Source organism: Sphaerulina musiva, assembly GCF_000320565.1.
Source record: "Sphaerulina musiva SO2202 unplaced genomic scaffold SEPMUscaffold_1, whole genome shotgun sequence".
Taxonomy (NCBI): Eukaryota; Fungi; Ascomycota; class Dothideomycetes; order Mycosphaerellales; family Mycosphaerellaceae; genus Sphaerulina; species Sphaerulina musiva.
In genome coordinates this window covers 2,221,895-2,238,253 of record NW_016017383.1, presented here as the reverse complement: position 1 = coordinate 2,238,253, position 16,359 = coordinate 2,221,895, and the positions used below count along the sequence as shown (strand labels likewise).

The following is a 16,359-nucleotide window of genomic DNA, read 5'->3' as shown; positions in this document are numbered from 1 at the left end:
TTTATATTCCTCAATATATCGTGGAGGGAGAACCAAGACTTGGCCAGTGAAGCCATTGACGAGAAAGGGATGATCTCCAAACTAGGGGGGGTTGCTGTGAGCCACAAAGCAGCTGCATCAGAATCTTCTCCCATCAATGCTACACACCTTCTCACAACCCTCGGCTATGACACTGGCGAACGACTTGCTGTACTTATCCTTTGCAGCAGCATTCCATACTGGATTGGCAATCGGATATCTGGACAGCTTCAGCCTGCACCGCAACTTGATCCATATCCCAGAACTGGGCCCATATCCGAGGAAAGTTGGTCTGAGAAGATATGCGAGGAAGCACAGAGTGAGTGCTATCGTACCGACCCAATAGCTCCAGGGACCAAGCAACAGCTCACGAGACATACTGACACCCAAGACGACGCGACGGCAGTAGTAGTAGTCGACCGTAACACCTATGGCAAGGAAGAGGGCTTTTTTCTCCCTTTGAGATCCAACTGCTTCGACAGTAAGTTCATGGCGGCGGCGCTTGTTCTGACGAGCTGTTTCTTTTGCACGGCATTTGCACAGCAATCTGCCGCGAGCATCGTCGAGACCATCTCATGACACTGCAAGCTTGGGAGTAGCTCTCAAGGATCTAGACCTTGTTGTAGCGAAGCATACCTTGAACCCAGCTGATCGATATATTGCTGGCTGGGTAGTGTGTTAGTATGTTCGGAGATAAAGGAGAACAAGGAATAATGATATGTTTGCCAATACAGTTACCCGCTAGCGTAGAGCACGTGCCTCTGTAAGTGAAGGCCACTGGACAGCTGTGCTGGCGCATTGTATCTAACAGCGCAGGCTTGTACATATCCATGCCACTACGCTGTATTACGCAGTGTATTTCAGTGAAATACAACTCATATAGTGTCCGTGTCGTTGATGCAGTGGGAGAACAGAGTTTTCTCACTTCTCTCCACGCGGTGAGTACTCCGTTCCCGCACAGACCACCACGAAGCTTTCCCGTAGTCGGCCCGAAGGAGCCGAGCTCGTACGAGGTGAACACTTCGGAGGTACAGTCGACCTCACCTTACGCATCGTACCATGAACCGGACCTCCTCGTCACACAACCAACACCACCAACACCACCAACACCACCAACACGGTCGATAAAGCCATCCCGCGCGGTCAGACCTGAAGTTTCCTCTATCCAAGGTCGTCCTCCATCGAGATTGTGCTAAGATGTTCACGGCAGATCGTTCTTCTCGGTGCGCCGATAGGACGGGGGACTCTCTATACAACCACGGGTTAGGGCTGGGAGGTGTAGAGTATGTGTGTGTGTCTGTGTGTTTGCTGGTGTCTGTGTGCTTTCGGATGCCGAAGTCTGCGGCAAAGTTCTACAGAGGCGCCTTGCCGTGCACACGAGATACGATATATGGAGCAATCCAAGCATTGGAAAAAGAACTGCTATCATGTGGTCCGTCCAGACGCACCGGCCTAGACGCGACGGCTTGAGTGGCCCAAGGGGGCTAGATGGAAGTAGATAGTAGAGGGAGGTCTCATCACCTTTCATCAAGCCCGCCCATAGACGTCGTCAGCCACTAAGACAAAGACCGTCAAGTCGATAATGTCCAGACGTTACTACTTTCCTGGTGCGGCTTGGGGTGGACATGGTCTCCAGGTTGAGCCTTTGCAATGCTCCAAAGTGGAAGATATACGTAAGAAGTGCCAAATTCTGCATGTTGAGACTGGGAAGCAGGCCACTTCATCTGCAACTGCACCTGGACCTGCATGCTTATGCCTGGAACTGGCATTTCTGATTACACTTCACCTTTACTCGAGCGAGGAGGTGGTCTCAATCAAACGTGTTGTCCGCAATGGTGCAGCATCGCCTGGACGCATCGTGGATCGAGTTCGTGGCCAATTGAAGTCTTGCTATCGCCTCGATCGCATAGTCAGGGAGCTCCAGTACATCGCACAGGACAAGGACGACGACGACGACGACAGAGGAGAGGAGGAAATTTGGCCCGATGACGCCTTAGGCCTTGCTCTTGCTGCCGCCATTCAGTATAGTGACAGCAATGGCAACGACAAGATCCCCTTACATCCCTCCCTACCTGACCAAATCGACTTCTGCCTGGAAGTGTTTCATCATCATGCTGCAGCCGGAGTGGAAGCCGAGCTGCGATTGAGACTGGTCTACCGCCGCTCGTTCATGAGCCATCGTGAAGCGACGCGAATCGCGCGCACCCTTGCGTCCATTGTCAGCCGGACTTGCGCCTGCCACATCTCCAACGGAGGAGCTGGGAACTTGACCGTACAAGAAGTAGCATGCATGGCCCTTGATGTAGGCGATCGAAGCGCCATTCTACGTTGGAACTCCGACCAAGCACTGAAACGCGAACATGTCCTCGTACACGACATGTTTTCCAGTATTGCAGTCAGGCATGCAGACACGGAGGCCATAGTCGCCCCCGACGGATGCATGACCTATGCTGAATTGGAACAAATCTCTTCCGTAGTTGCGAGCTATTTGCGCTTATCGGCAACGTCCGAAGACCGATGGATTGCGTTATGTTTCACTAAGTCCTACTGGGCTGTTGTTGGTATGCTCGCTGTCTTGAAGTCCGGACGAGGCTGTATCTTTTTAGATCCCTCATGGCCGGACGAACGCCTCTGCGGAGTGCTTCGAGCGATCGAGGCGCGCTACATTCTGACGCATGGTGCTCAACTTTCCCACAGACTGGATAGACTGTCATTGGTGGCTCAGTTCCAATCTTTCAATGTAGCAGACATCGCTACTGTAGCCACCGCCACAGAGCGACTCGAAGAAATGCATCACTCGAGCGCTCAGCCCGGTGACAACGCTTTCGCCGTTTTCACTTCTGGTAGCACGGGCATTCCCAAAGGCGTGGCTCTGACGCATGCCAATGTGTGTACTGCCATTACTGGCTTGACCCGCGCGCTTGCGGCCAACGCGCCTCTTGCAACACATGATCGACCACTGCGTGTCCTGCAGTTTGCAGCGTATGCATTCGATGCAAGCCTCTCCGAAATGTTGGTGGCCCTGCTCAGCGGAGGTACAGTCTGCATCCCCTCCGACGCTGAGCGGACAGGCGACTTGCAGAATTTCATTCTGGACCAGGAAATCTCTCTCGCATTCTTAACCCCTACCGTAGCTCGAACGCTGACTCCCGCTCACCTACGCCCAATCCTGAGACTTCTCGTGCTTATTGGAGAGCCTGTCACATCCTTGGATAAGGACCGGTGGCTGCACAGTGGAATCGCCGTCTTCAATGGATATGGGCCCACTGAATCCACTTTTGGTGCGAGCCTAGGACGAGTCGTCGTGTCCAAATCACCTTCCAACATTGGCCACCCCCTTGGTTATCGCTTCTGGGTAGTCAATACTTGCAGCAACGAGGACGATGGTGATCCTGATGACATTAATGCTCGATATCTTCTTCCAATTGGTGCCACTGGCGAACTTGTCCTTGAGGGCCCAGCTCTTGCTCAAGGCTACCTGAACGACGCCGAGTTGACTGAGGCGAGGTTCACCACTGGTCCCGCCTGGCTTCCTGCGATCGATGGAGAAGTGTCGCAAGAGAGACGTGTTTATCGAACTGGAGATCTCGTACGCTATCATGAAGATGGTTCACTGGAGTGTCTGGGGCGTGTTGAAAACGATAGGCAAGTCAAGGTCGGGGGTCAGCGCCTCGAACTGGCTGAGATCGAGCATCATCTGATACAGGCGGCTGCTACAGCCATAGTGCCTCTACAGGATGTTACGGTATGTCTGCCGCGATTTGGACTTGTGTCCAATCGTCTAGTGGCACTGATAGTGTTGACCGCAACCATCACTACTGGTTCGCAAGATCCTGTCTTGTCAGCGTGCGATGGTCCAACAAAGACGGCGTGTGCAGGCTATCTGTCCCATCATGTCCCTCCCTGGATGGTCCCGTCGATATGGTTGCGAGTCAGTCACTTCCCGACAACATTGTCTGGCAAAAAAGATTACCCCAAGCTGCTATCAGCATTGACACGCCTGCGGCCCGAACAGTATCTCGGGGATCGCCACGATTCTTCGCCGAGCCATGATCATGCATGGCCAGATCAAGCGGCGACAGGACCGTCACACTTTCAGGAGTTGGTTCACATCTCTAGCGAGATCTTGCAGTTGCCAATCCAGCGCCTTCTCAGCAATTGCTCCTTTGTCGAACTGGGTGGAGACTCCATTGCTGCTCTACAGGTTTCCACACGAATGAGAAAGGATTGCAGTCTAACACTGAGCACGGAACGTCTGATGGCATGTTCTTCACTGTACCAAGCTGCTTTGGAAGCCAGGCCCCTCGCCATTCCCACTCCAGTAGACAGTACTGAAACGAGCTCACTGAAAAGACAGGTTCTGAGGAGCTTTCCAGAGTTGAATCTGCTAATTGAAAGAGTCTTCCCCTGCTCTCCCGTGCAGGAGTCACTTTTGTTCCATGGAGCCCAAAGATACCAGAACATGTACGCTGTCTCGGCGACGTGGATTGTGACAGAAACGCGGCAGGGCCCTGGCAAGGCGTCCCCTGTGGACGCTCATATCTTCACACAAGCTTGGCAGCACGTTGTCCAGAACAGTGAGGCTCTACGTACTGTGCCACTGGAGCTTTTGGATGTGCCAGGCGTGTTCGCCAACACTGTGCTCAAAGACAATTCGTCTTCATTGGACATCATCCAGTCGTTTGAAGCCAACGAGACAAACCCGGTCAAGGATTTGCCCCCAGCCATGATGAACCATGAGATGGGTCAACACTGCAGACCTCCGCTCAAGCTTACCCTTTGCTACGGACCAACCGATCGTGCTCTAGTCAGGCTGGATGCGAGCCATGCCCTGTTGGATGGGCTGTCCGTGATGGCCCTAATTCGTCAGCTCTCAGCAGTTTATCAAGCTTTGCGGAAGGGGTCTCCGGCGAGATCGGCATTACAGACATCCTCTCAGCCCATGCAATCGTATGTTGCACTTGTGAGAGATCCGCATAGATGCAAGAATGCACTTGAGTACTGGAGACAATATCTCGCAGACGCTCAACCTTGTCTCTTCCCAAGGCTCGTTGACAGTGAGCCCCTGACATTCAACCTGAAATCTCATCGCGTGCAATTTGTACCCCTTCGAGGCACTGGTATCAATGGCTTGAGCGGATTGCTTGCTGCCCGCGGGCTCACTCCAGCGACTTTCTTCATCGCCATCTGGTCACTTGTAATGCGGATGTATGTGAACACTTCGGATGTGATCTTTGGCTACGTTTCTTCTGGGAGAGATAATCCGAGCCATCCAGTGAGTATGGACGATATTGGGTGCTTCATAGCGCCCCTTGTTGCGCGAATCAACTTGCAAGACCTGAACAGCATCGATAGTGCCGGGTTCGTGTCTATCCTAGATCTCATCCAGCGGTCAAACCGCGCGAGCACTACCCATCAGGGCTTGTCTCTGGCACAGATCCAGACAGAAATGCCGCAACTGGCCGGAGGACTTATTTTCAACACCTTTGTATCAGTTACTCCGTCTCTGAGCCTCGAGTCAACCTTGCACTTTGAGACTCTTCACACTTCGAACAAAAGCGAGGTAAGCTAAGGTGGTCTGTCAAGAGTGATTTTTCGGCTGATTTATCCTAGTTTGACTTGTCTCTGATCGTTTCTACGGGTACGAACATGTCCGTAGGGTTGGAATATAATGCCTGTCATATCGACAAAGGTCACGCAGTGAACATCGCAGACTCAGTCACACAAGTCATCAGCCGAGCTATTCGACTCCTACGCCAATCCTCAGAATATGATATTGCTCTCCCGAGCCCGAGAGATATAGCGCAAATTTGTGATTGGAATTCCAAGGTCATCGAGCCAGCAGATATCAGCATTGCGCTGTTGCTGGAGCGATCCATGTCGGCCTTCGCAAACAGGGAAGCGGTATTTGCTTGGGATGGCTGCGTTACCTACCGACGTCTGGACCACTTATCACAAGCTCTCATGCGTAATCTTTTGAAGCGACATATCAGCCATCAGCGCTCAAATGTACTGCTTTGCTTCAAGCCTTCAATATTGTCGGTCATCGCGCAAGTCGCAGTGTGTAGAGCGGGTGGCTGCTTCGTCATGGTTGACAGCTCATGGTCAGAGAATCGGATCAGGCGTATCTTTGATGACAACAAGCCTTGCGCTGTGCTATACGCCAGCCAAGCACAATCTGAACTCCCATTGCTACAGGCCTGCGGCAAAGAACACCAGACTCCCACAGTAGAAATCTCGATGGATTTCTTGAAAGGCTTGCCAAATGGCAAGCCCAGTGCCGTAACAACAAAACTGTATCATGAGGCAGAATTCATCATGGCGCCGTCCGCAAATGACCCAGCTTATGTTGTTTACACATCTGGCTCCACTGGCCACCCTAAAGGAGCGATCATTACCCACCAAGCGGTAACGACTGGCCATCAAGAACACGCAGTCCGAACGCGGATCAGCAGCTCGTCACGAGTACTACTCCTCGCTGCACCAACTTTCGATATGGCCATCGAAAATATCTTCATTACTCTTTTCCAGGGGGCATGCCTCTGCGTGCCATCGGACGATCACATTCAGAACGTCGTGGAATTATTGGAATTTGCGACTGCGAGTGGCGCGAATTGGATGAGTTGCACTCCCTCGTATCTGTCCCTGTTTTGTCCGGGAGCTCTACACATGATGGACGTTGTGCTTCTGGGCGGCGAACCCATACCAGAATCCATAATCGAGTCTTGGACTAAGCGCTCAACGGGAGACACTCGCATCCCCACAATCATGAACGGTTTTGGTCCCAGCGAGTGCGCACTGGGCTGCTGCATCCTGAACGAGGCTGTGTCCCCACAAGTGGGTGGTCGGTGCATCGGTCGAGGCTTTCGGGCGACGACTTGGGTTGTGGACGAGGTGGATCATCACCGACTTCTACCCGTGGGTGCAACTGGGGAGCTTTTGCTGGAGGGTCCATGCCTTGCGCTTGGATATCTCGCCGAGGCGGCGCTGACTGCTCGGTCCTTCATTGAGAGCCCCTTGTGGTATAGGAGACTCCCTGGTCGAGCTGACAGCCGAGCTCCACGATTTTACAAGACGGGCGACCTGGTCCGATATGGCTCCGACGGTCAACTCTTTGCCGTCGGGAGGAAAGATGACCAGATCAAGGTCAATGGTATCCGAACTGAACCAAACGAAGTAGAGAATGCACTGCGCAGTTTTCTCCCACCCGATCTGGCTCAACGCTCGCTCGTCACTGTTTGTCTTCTCAGGAAATTCGACCTGCTTGCTGCCTTCGTGTTCTTGAGTAAGCATGAGAGGACACTAGAGACCGACAAGCTCGAAAGACGCCTCGATGGTATTTCTTGTTCGACACTTATCTCGAAAGCATCGTCCTTCCATCACCAGATCGTGGAACATATTCGAGCTCACATGACACATGGCTCCCACCGAATGATCCCTCAACTTTTCATACCCATTTCTCGGATTCCTCGCACAACGTCCGGCAAGACTGATCGCAAAGCTCTCGAGCATGCTGCATCGATGTTCGATAAGGATCAGCTTTTGGCGCTGTTCAGGAGAGACATTACTGCCATCCTGCCGAAAGAAGTTAGAAGCCCGGTGGCGCGTCAGCTAGCTAGAGCTTGGCGCCAAGTGCTTGGAAGTGAAGTTGTTAGTGCTGGCGACAACTTCTTCCACCTGGGAGGAAACTCTCTCGCGGCCATTGCTTTAGTACGTGAAGTGCGATGCACGATGAGTATGCGACTGAATGTGTCAATCGTATTTCAATACCCCGTGCTCGAAGACATGGCAGAACGGTTGCAGAGCATTGATCCAGGCCCTATGCAGCAGTCCTGGCAGCCCTTCTCCCTTTTAACAAATAATGCCATCCAAGACATGGCCACTCCCAGTGAAATCCTCCGGGATGAGTTGGCACAATCATGTGCCCTGCAGCCAGACGATATCGAAGACGCATTTCCATGTACGCCCATGCAAGAGGCGCTGATGACGGCGACCATTCGTGAAATGGAGACCACTGATGGCGCACAACCGTATTGCGTCCATGCTTGGTACAAGCTACCCGGCGACATCAATGGTGCTAGAATGCAATCAGCCTGGCAGGCTGTGCTTGCCCGGTACGAAATACTGAGGAGTCGTATCGTTCTCATGCCTGTGCACGGCACCCTCATGGTCGTTTGCCGACAACCGGAAGATGTCGAACTTTGGGGCAGTAGTTCTTCCACCGTCGGTGCATGTGCCCTGAAGCAGTGCCTAGAGCAAATTCGATTTGGCTATGGCACTCCCCTCTTTCGGGTGACTTTGATCATGAAAGAGGCAGAAAAGGACAATCGACTTGTTCTCAGTGCGCACCACGCAGTATACGATGGTTGGTCTCTTGGACTTGTCTGGAATGCTGTCATGGATGCCTATCACTGTGTCTCTGCAGTTCCTGTGCCCCTTACGCCCAAATTTGCTGATTTCGTTGCTCATATTCGAGCTACCCCCGATGACATCGCTGTCGATTTCTGGAAGCATCAGCTCAGCCACATTGCGAACAGGTCGGATTTCTCTTTTCCTAATACTCCGAGCCATCATCAGCCGAAAACGACGAAAAGCCTCCGCTTCTCACTCACATCACCATCTGCGGAGGCCCGGGCGGCGGCTCGAAACATCGGCATCACAATCGATACGATATGCCACGCTGGATGGGCGCTCGTAGTAGCACTATACTCTAGCTCTCCTGTGGTGACATTTGGAAGTACTCGTTTAGGGCGAGATTGCCATCTAGCAGGAATCGAAGACATGGTCGGTCCAACATCAACAACAGTGCCGTTTTGTATAGCTCTAGACTCGATCGATTCTGTCACGGCAGCTGCCTTTCTCAAGGACGTGCAGCATACGCTTCGGGATCTTGCGCCACATCAGCATCTTGGTCTCCGTAAGATTTCAGACATCAGCCCCCAAGCGAAATTGGCGTGCGAATTCAGCTCTGTGCTGACTGTGCAGGCTGTCGAAAGCGAGACTTCTCTCCAACATCCGAGTGCACATCTGAATATTTCACTCCTGGAGCCGGTCACGAGATCAGGCTTCCACCCCTTGCCACTCGCTCTCCAGGTCTTCAGCAAGGGGAATGATGCCTCACCTGACTCCATCGAAGCAGACTACGACCCAGCTTGTATTTCACCGTGGCTACTTGAACATGCACTGCAGCAGTTCGACTACATTGTTGGCGGTCTTTGGCGATCATGCATTGGGCAGTCTGATCTTCTCCTCATCGAACTCATGCATCCTGCGCCTTCACACCTCGATGAGATATACCAGTGGGCCTCCGCCTCTGCCGTCAATGAACAGTGCAAGTCTCCGCAGACGACAGAGGCTCGTTTCTTGTACGAGCCCTTCGACCGTGTGGCAGCGATCCAGCCGGAAGCTGCTGCTATCGTGTCGTCTAGCGCTCAATATACCTACAATCAGCTTGAAGAGGCCACCAATGCGCTCGCACTTTGCATCCGGCAACATCTGATTTCACAAGGGCCTGCACGATCCGGCCACAAGATCATTGGCTTTTGTTTCGAGCACTCAGCTTTGGCTGTTATAGCAATGTTGGCAATCGTGAAGGCGGGCGGTGCGATGCTTCCACTGGCCCCAAGGGATGCGAACAGTCGCCTTCAAGCATTGATTGAGCTTTCAGAATGCACTTTGGTTCTGACTTCACCTGCTCAGACACAGCGAATCAAGGAGTTAGACCTGGGAAAGCAATCGGTTGAAGTCATAATCATGCAGATAGATGCGAATGTGATAGCCGATTGTCTGAGAGCCATGCCGTCGCCTGCACCGAGAATGATGCTTCCTACTGGACCAATCTGCCCGTCAGACCTGGCTTACGTGCTGTTCACCTCCGGGACTTCAGCACAGGGGAAAGGGGTAATGGTAGAGCACGGAGCGGCTACAGCAGCTGTCGTCGGCCTTGCAACACATTGGGGTCTGAATTCACGTTCTCGTCGACTACAGTATACCGATTACGCTTTCGACAATAGCATTGAAGATGTTTTCGGTACTCTCAGTGCGGGCGGTTGTATCGTGGTGCCCTCCGAGTCTGAACGCGCCAACGATCTCCTGAGCTTCTGCCAAATGAACCGTGTCAATGCACTCCACATCACGCCTACCGTTCTCCGGCTTCATTTTGCCAAACCAAGTCTTTTGCTTGATTCTCTGGTCGTTGGTGGCGAGCCCATGACGAATTACGATCTTGATATACTCCACGCATGGGTTGCTTCGCGCGAAAATCTCCAAGCTTTCGTTGCGTACGGCTCGACCGAGACATGCATCGATTGCATTGCCCGCCAGATCATCGCCTCTCACCCTATTGAGCCCACAAACTCCATCGGTACTCCGATATCATATGCAAGATGGCGAACATGGATTGTCAGTCCACTCACTCATCAATTAGCGCCCGTTGGTGCTCAAGCAGAGCTTTACGTCGGAGGACTAGCGGTGGCTCGAGGCTACCTTGGTTCAGGTGACTTGTCCCGATCCAGATTCATCAACTTCCGTGATCCGTTTGATCAAAAAGTTGTTGGGGAGCCAAAAGAGCAACAGCCACCAGTCAACACCATGGCCTTCCGCACTCGTGACTTTATGCAGTACTATCGCGATGGGAAATTGTTGTCCCTCGGGAGAGCTGACAGCCAAATCAAAGTCCACGGCAAACGTATAGACATACAAGCCATCGAGAGCCTCATACATCAAGTGCTCTGTGCCGAGGGGCTCGATTATGATGGACATCAGCGTGCCGTGGTGGAAGTGCTAGATGATGAGCACCTCCACGCTATGTATATCTGTCCAGCCAACAGTTGCGGCGACACCCATAACCACATCGCCGTGGTGGATCACGGGAGTGCGTCGAGTGAGCGAGAATCGGTATCCTGCAGGCGTGCGCCAGCGCAATTGGTGACGAAGATATGCCGCTGGCTGGAGCGTAGTCTTACCAGCTTCATGATACCCCGTACATTCTTCGCCGTTGATATGTTGCGACTTACTGCATCTGGTAAATGCGACAGAAGATGGGTCCGTTCCGTCCTGAGCTCAGTACAAGATGAGATGCTCAGGAGCACTGCCACTCATCTTCTACACGAGAGCGTGGAGAAACCCATGACCGACACGGAAAGGCTGCTCCAGCGCTGGTGGGCAACAGTGCTACCACGGATCGGAGCCTGGGAGAACGTCCACCGCGAGTCTCACTTCTTTGATCTGGGTGGACACTCCGTGGCGGCGATTCAACTGGCATCTCTGGCTCGATCAGCTGGATACCAATTACGATACGAGAACATATTCATGCATCCTTTACTCTGCAACATGGCAGAATACGTGCATCCGATGGACTCGCGTCGTGCCAACTCAACCTCCCCAGGACGATTCGATTCTCTTCCCCCTAATAAGCGCCACTTGATTTTGTCTGAGATTCACAATTGTTTCGATATCAACGAAGACATGATTGATGATGCATACCCCTGCACGCCTCTCCAGGAGTCGATAATGGCTGCAACGGCCAGAACGTCAGGGGCATTCATCATGGCGCAACGGGTGAAGCTTCCTCGTGGATATGCTCCAGACCGAGTGAAGGCCGCTTTTCAGGAGGCCTTTGAGACTTTCGAGACATTGAGATCGACGATAGTTCACGTCCCGTCTTCTGCCTCCCCGCTGGTGGTTGTCTTCAAGACGGGGCCAAATTGGTGCAAAGCAGATTCTGCTGGCACATTCCTAGAGACAGCCCGACGGAAACATGACTACGGGCAGCCACTGGTGCGATTGGCTTTCTCACCAGCAGCCTCATCTTCTGCTCCAGACTCCTGGGAAGAACTTATATTCGTGGCACATCACGCCGCTTATGATGGACCCATGATTCGGGCTTTCTGGCAACGGATCAATGAGCTTCTCGAGCCATCACGCACGGCCGCCTCATCCTGCTCATTGTTGCCATTCCGAACATTCATCAACCATATGGCCAGATCATTTGACCCGCACGCTGCCTCAGAATGGTGGGCCAAGCACATGGACGGCTATGCAGAGTCTGTGAACAATTTTCCTCCTGGAATACGCTCTAATATGTCACTTCATCGCCCCGTAGCGAACTCGAGCTGCTACAAGACCGTGGACATGTCCCTCCGTCGACAAAAACATACGACAATTGCTATCCTTGCGCGAGCAGCATGGTCCTTGGTCCTTTCTCACTTCCTTGCGAGCCAGGACACAGTCTACGGCGTCGTCATAAGCAGTGCAGCAGCATCTGCAAGCTGTGAAGCCTCCTCGATCGACCTGGCAAAAGTTGCAGGGCCAACGAATGCCATGATTCCTTCCCGTACACGCCTGGACTTTGATACCATGAACGTGTCGATCTTGTTGGAACAAGTTCACAAGCAAAGCGTAGACGAAAGTCTCCATGCACATCTGGGGCTTACCAAGATTGCTTCGCTCAGTGCAGCATGTAAGGCAGCTTGCCAGTTCACAACGATTCTGGTGATTCACCATACTCGGGTCATTGGCGACGAGGACAGTGAAGCAGGTTATATTGATCTTGACAGCCCTGACATCTACCAAAATGGCCAAAGACTTGGGGATGAGCCAATTGTTCTGGAAAGTGAAGCAGGCTTCACACCCCATACTCTCATCATATCCTGTCATCCTTTCAGTCGGGGTGACAAGGAACATCTAGGGATTCACGTGCTATTCGATGCAACATTGATCGCCCAGCATACTGCTGAACGTGTGCTCGACGCCTATTCTACTTTACTTCGTAACATGCTCGAATGTGCACTTGACACGCCACTGCGCAGCTTGTCAGCGTTGTCCAAAGAATCTCAAGATTGGATTTCTGAGCGTACCACTCATCATGGCTCAGCTCCGAAGCCCGTATCAGCTTTTGTACACGAGTTGATCAGCTCGTCGGCCATGCTGCGACCACAACACGAAGCCGTCCACAGCTGGGATGGGTCTATGACTTACTCTGAACTCGAATGCGTGTCGTTGGCGATGGCGGTTAGATTGACAGCGGAGAAGAACTCATCAGCAAGCGGGTACGGAGTGGCTTTCATGCTAGACCGATCGAAACAGGTGCTTGTCACGATGTTGGCGATACTCAAGGCAGGGTGCTTCTTTGTGCCACTTGATCCTCAGTATCCAGTCAACAGACTCCAGAGTATCACTCGCAAGGCCGGTGTATGGATGATTGTGTCGCAGGAGAAGTATTCATGCACCCTGAAAGAGTTGCATTGCAAACATCTCTTGGTTGAGGATTTTATCTTTCCACAACTCTCGCTGTGTTTGGAGAATTCACTCGAGCCCCAGGGGTTGAAACTGCAACAACGGACGCCGTATCGCGAGCATCTTCACACCAAGGGACGCGATCCGGCGGTTTGTACAAGCTACGTGCTGTTCACCTCGGGCTCCACGGGAGAGCCCAAGGGAGTGGTCATGAAGCACGAAGCGCTGAGCACAACACTTGTTGCTCTGGGTCGGTCCCCAGCATTACCAGAGGGCTCACGGTTTCTTCACATTGGAAACTACGTTTTCGACGTCAGTATCTACGAGATATTTGTTACGTTGCTCTATGGCGGAACCGTGTGCATTCCCTCCGAGCATGAGCGTTTAGAAGACTTGGAGGGATTCATCGGCAGAGCCGGCGTCACAGATGCTGCCATGACTCCCTCCGTGTCTCATGCCCTGGATCCGGAGACCATCTCTCGAAATACAGTACTGCGAAGACTGCGCTTGGGAGGTGAATCTGTTGGACTACAAGATCGCATACGATGGACTAGGCTCCAGTCGAACGTTGAACTGCACTGCATTTACGGCGTGACTGAGGCTGCCATCGCCAACTTCCACCACCCAGTGCATGTGGATGATGAACTAGATCCCAGATTGATTGGCAGGCCGATCAACTGTCAGTCTTGGATCCGGAGTGTGCATAATCCATCGGAGCTTGCGCTTCCTGGCGCCATTGGTGAATTATGCCTCGAAGGACCAGCGCTGGCCGCAGGCTATATGGATGACCCTATCAAGACTGCAGAAGTTTTTCTGACCGAGCCCCTATGGCTGCCAGAATATCCGATTCAGGAGTCCAGCAACCGCAGCAGCACGCACCAACGGAGAGTGTATTGCACCGGAGACCTGGTATTTGCGAACCACGACGATGGGACGGTGAAGTTCGTTCGCCGAAGCGATACCAGTCGCCAGGTCAAGCTTCGAGGCCTACGCATCGATCTCGGTGAAATTGAGAACGCCATCGAAAATGCATGCTCAGCATCATCGATCAGTGTTGCGGTGGATCTCGTAACACCGTCTGGCATGCCACCCTTTCTCTGTGCCGCGTACTGCAATGAACAGAGCAACAAGAAAAATGTTCAAGAGCGGTTCGATGTGGATGGTATGCGGAATACTTTGTCACAGACACTGCCGAGCTTCATGATCCCTAGCTACTATATCAGGTTGTCCTTCTTCCCCATGAATACCGTCGGCAAACGAGATCGCAATGCACTGCGGGAGATGATGGAAAACGCTGTCCAGTCCGAACGTGCTGTCGCCCAGTCTTCTGACCATATACTGCTAACACAACGGGAGGAGCTCGTACGAGACATGATGTGCACAGTCCTGAGCATCTCTGAAGATTCTCGACAGCGTATCGGTCGGAATGCTGATTTCTTTCGCCTAGGTGGAGATTCTATCATGGCGGTCCGACTTGTTGCACTTCTCCGAGCCCATGGTCGGCAAGGCATTAGCGTTGTTGACATCTTTCGAAACGCAACCGTCGAGAAACTGGCCGCAATGCTCGAGCCCTGTGTTGCTGGGCAAGAAGAAGACAAAAGTTCTGAAGAAGCAAGACTGGTGAAGCCAGTGTCCTTACAGAATGATAGTCCATCGGCCCCCTCGAGCACGACGGCGATGGACCTTCAAAGTCGACAATTGGCCGCGGAGCAGTGTGGAGTGGCAGCAGATGAAATAGAAGACATGTACCCTCTCACGGCCACACAAGAAATGCTGATGGACCGTATGGTGCAATTCTCCCTGAAATTTCCGCATCTGAGTGATGGACCAGAAGACGTAGAAAAGTTGCGATTCGCATTCCAAGCATGCGTGGCTCGATTCCCCATCTTACGGACGCACTTTGTACGTCTTCGCGACCCCTTCACCCTGCACGAGCGATTGCTCCAGGTCGTCCTGAAGACGTCTCATGCCCACGAACAACCTCCAACTACCAATCACGACCATGTCGGGGTCTTCCTGGATATGAGAGCACCCGAGAGTCGTCTGGGTCTTCTCGTGCCGCACTGGTCCTGTCTGGGTACATTCACCAAGCATGGCGAAAAACAGTGTTGTCGTCTTTTGTGGACTCTGAGCCACGCCTTATACGATGGATGGTCCATGCAGCTGATGATCCGTGCCATTGGCGAGGGCCTGCGTTTGTGCCGAAAGGGACCTCTATTGTTATCTGCTACGCAGTCGCTTCCGTTTCGAAGTTTTGTCGATTATGAAAATCGAGCTCGCAGAGATGCCTCACATTTGAGTTTCTGGACCTCATATCTCCAACAACAGGATCAAAAATGTCTTCATCCTCGTCCGCAAAAACAGTTATTCGGCTACAATCAAATCGAAAATCCGATAAGAGATATGGAGACGTGCCACCGCTTCACCATACCCTCTCCTCCGCAGTCAGTCCAAAGCGGGAAAAGCAGCAGCACAATCGCCATCACTGTCCTGGCAGCTCTCATGCGTGCCATCAGTGATTACTTGTCATGCCACGATCTCCTCTTCGCATACGTATCTTCCGGACGATTTGCCGCATTACCTGGCATCGAGACATGTGTTGGACCGACATTGAGTTTACTCCCTCTACGCATTCAACTTCATCCGCGGCGGGAAGAAGCAAATTACATCGAAGCCGCCGCTGCGAAAACTACCGAGAAAAACAAAAAAGGAGACGACGACGACGATGACTGTTGTGCCCCGCTACTGGAGCAAGATGCCATCACGATTCAAAATGCCATCAGCCTCGTAACTCCCTACGAAGCGAGTGGTACAGATGCGTGTCGCGGAATTATAGAGTCCATGCCGTTGGAAATTGTGATTCATCCACGCCAGTCCTCCGTTCGGAGCTATGAGGGAGGTAATATCCTCTTGGAGAACATGTCTGCTGGGGGCATGGATGGTGGGAAAGATGTGAGGAGGAGCATTTTTATGCTCGAGGTTGCTTTTGGGGATGATGATGATGCAGAGGGATCTATTACTACTACGACGACGATGACGACGACGACGACGACGATTACGGCAAGATGGGATCGGAGAGCTGCTACGAGAGTAGAGGTGGATGAA

General features: G+C 52.5%; 1 protein-coding gene across 1 annotated transcript; it reads left to right on the top strand.

Annotated features, from left to right (window-relative positions):
* Positions 1–1,600: 1,600 nt before the first annotated feature.
* On the top strand, positions 1,601–16,358 carry SEPMUDRAFT_129799 (uncharacterized protein; the record flags this gene model as incomplete). The annotated part of the gene is made up of 4 exons (XM_016902308.1): positions 1,601–5,581; positions 5,632–10,381; positions 10,445–16,195; positions 16,264–16,358. 4 exons carry the CDS (start codon positions 1,601–1,603, stop codon positions 16,356–16,358), a joined length of 14,577 nt encoding a protein of 4,858 aa, XP_016765072.1.
* Position 16,359: the final 1 nt, after the last annotated feature.